This window comes from Takifugu flavidus, chromosome 15 (assembly GCF_003711565.1).
Source record: "Takifugu flavidus isolate HTHZ2018 chromosome 15, ASM371156v2, whole genome shotgun sequence".
NCBI classification, from domain to species: Eukaryota; Metazoa; Chordata; class Actinopteri; order Tetraodontiformes; family Tetraodontidae; genus Takifugu; species Takifugu flavidus.
The window spans coordinates 5,558,072-5,560,571 of NC_079534.1; the positions used below are offsets into that span (position 1 = coordinate 5,558,072).

Genomic DNA, 2,500 nt, shown 5'->3' on the forward strand with positions numbered 1-2,500 from the left:
CACGGTGCACCGAGCCCGTCAGGAGTTCTGTGGTACCAGTAGGAGTTGATGATCTTGCAGAACGCCAGCTCACAGCACATCTTCAGGTTACTCTGATGTTCCGGAAGCTTGGCGGCTGAACAGCGGCTGGGGTCCACCTCGCAGTTCTCCTCAGACTCGTAAAGAGCTTTGATGAACTCACCTGGGGACACAAGACAACGTGGATCACGAGCGTTGTGAATGTTTCATCGGGATCCTTTTGGACCACCCTGCTGAGCGGCGCCGATATGAAAGGAACCCGGAATATGGCCACATCAGGGTTAGGGTTGGGGGTTCTGAAACCTCGGTTGGGCTGGGAGGGAAGTTCTGAAGCACCTGCCACAACGTTCCAGAACCGCTGGGCTGAGTCCTCATTAAATGCCAACATTAAACACTAAGTGCACAATTACACGATTCCAAAGAAATAAGAGCAGATTTCATAGAAAAGAGGACGAAGCCACAAACTTCATGGGTTCGGTCATAAGTGCTGTTTGTGAGGGTCCAGTGATGCCTCCGCACCTGCCCACCTACAAAAGAATGTTCTGGACCGGCTGTGGCACAGCATGAGCCCAGGTTCTAGAGAGTTCCTGCAGCGGTCCAGAAGGGTTAGGGTGGGGGGGTTAGGATGGGGGGGTTAGGGTGGGGGGGTTAGGATGGGAGGGTTAGGGTGGGGGGGTTAGGGTTAGGGTTAGTAACTAACTCACAGCATGAGCCCAGGTTCTAGAGAGTTCCTGCAGCGGTCCAGAAGGGTTAGGGTGGGGGGGTTAGGGTGGGGGGGTTAGGATGGGAGGGTTAGGGTGGGAGGGTTAGGGTTAGTAACTAACTCACAGCATGAGCCCAGGTTCTAGAGAGTTCCTGCAGCGGTCCAGAAGGGTTAGGGTGGGGGGGTTAGGATGGGGGGGTTAGGGTGGGGGGGTTAGGATGGGGGGGTTAGGGTGGGGGGGTTAGGGTGGGGGGGTTAGGGTTAGTAACTAACTCACAGCATGAGCCCAGGTTCTAGAGAGTTCCTGCAGCGGTCCAGAAGGGTTAGGGTGGGAGGGTTAGGGTGGGGGGGTTAGGGTTAGTAACTAACTCACAGCATGAGCCCAGGTTCTAGAGAGTTCCTGCAGCGGTCCAGAAGCCCCGGCTGGAGACAGGAGAACCCATGGGTTCAAAGGTTCCAGCAGATGCCCAAACCAGCTTTAGTCCACCCCCCCCAACCCTCTACGCAGGTTAGGGTTAGGGTGGGGGGGGTTGGAGTTAGGGGTTAGGGTGGGGGGTTGGAGTTAGGGTGGGGGGGGGTGGGTTAGGGTGGGGGGGGTTGGAGTTAGGGTGGGGGGGGTTGGGGTTAGGGGTTAGGGTTGGGGTTGGGGTTAGGGGGTTAGGATGGGGGGGTTAGGGTGGGGGGGTTAGGGTTAGTAACTAACTCACAGCATGAGCCCAGGTTCTAGACAGTTCCTGCAGCGGTCCAGAAGGGTTAGGGGGGGGGGGTTAGGATGGGGGGGTTAGGGTTAGTAACTAACTCACAGCATGAGCCCAGGTTCTAGACAGTTCCTGCAGCGGTCCAGAAGGGTTAGGGTGGGGGGGTTGGGGTTAGGGTGGGGGGGTAGGGTTAGTAACTAACTCACAGCATGAGCCCAGGTTCTAGACAGTTCCTGCAGCGGTCCAGAAGGGTTAGGGTGGGGGGGTTAGGATGGGGGGGTTAGGGTGGGAGGGTTAGGGTGGGGGGGTTAGGGTTAGTAACTAACTCACAGCATGAGCCCAGGTTCTAGACAGTTCCTGCAGCGGTCCAGAAGGGTTAGGATGGGGGGGTTAGGATGGGGGGGTTAGGGTGGGGGGGTAGGGTGGGGGGGTTAGGGTTAGTAACTAACTCACAGCATGAGCCCAGGTTCTAGACAGTTCCTGCAGCGGTCCAGAAGCCCCGGCTGGAGACAGGAGAACCCATGGGTTCAAAGGTTCCAGCAGATGCCCAAACCAGCTTTAGTCCACCCCCCCCAACCCTCTACGCAGGTTAGGGTGGGGGGTAACTAACTCACAGCATGGACTCAATACGTTAGCCTGACAGACGCTGCTGTCCAGGTGCTCACCCAGGGCGTCCTGCAGGTACTTCTGTCCCACCAGCTTCAGGTACTCCTCAATAGCTTTGGTAGCTAGCGTGTTCTCCCGAAAGATCAGGACGTCGTGGTCAGCACAGCGGTCCACCTCTGACATCACCAGGTCTGTGAGGAAGTCCTGACAGGACAGGTCAACAGGTGACGCTCAAGACCGAGGGCGCCGGGCTAGGGTCAGGGTCAGGGTCAGGGTCAGGGTCAGGGTTAGGGTTAGGGTCAGGGTCAGGGTTAGGGTTAGGGTAGGGTAGGGTCAGGGTTAGGGTCAGGGTCAGGGTTAGGTTAGGGTAGGGTAGGTTAGGGCAGGGTTAGGGTTAGGTTAGGGTCAGGGTCAGGGTTAGGGTCAGGGTCAGGGTTAGGGTCAGGGTCAGGGTTAGGGTTAGGGTCAGGGTCAG

At 57.6% G+C, this 2,500-nt stretch overlaps 1 protein-coding gene across 1 annotated transcript in view; it reads right to left on the reverse strand.

The window, feature by feature from the left end:
• Window positions 1–2,500, reverse strand: part of rasal2 (RAS protein activator like 2) — a 20,298-nt gene that overhangs the window by 6,045 nt on the left and 11,753 nt on the right. The window contains 2 exon segments of the mRNA XM_057056241.1: window positions 37–181; window positions 2,085–2,229. Of these exon segments, the coding sequence (XP_056912221.1) occupies window positions 37–181; window positions 2,085–2,229 (290 nt within the window).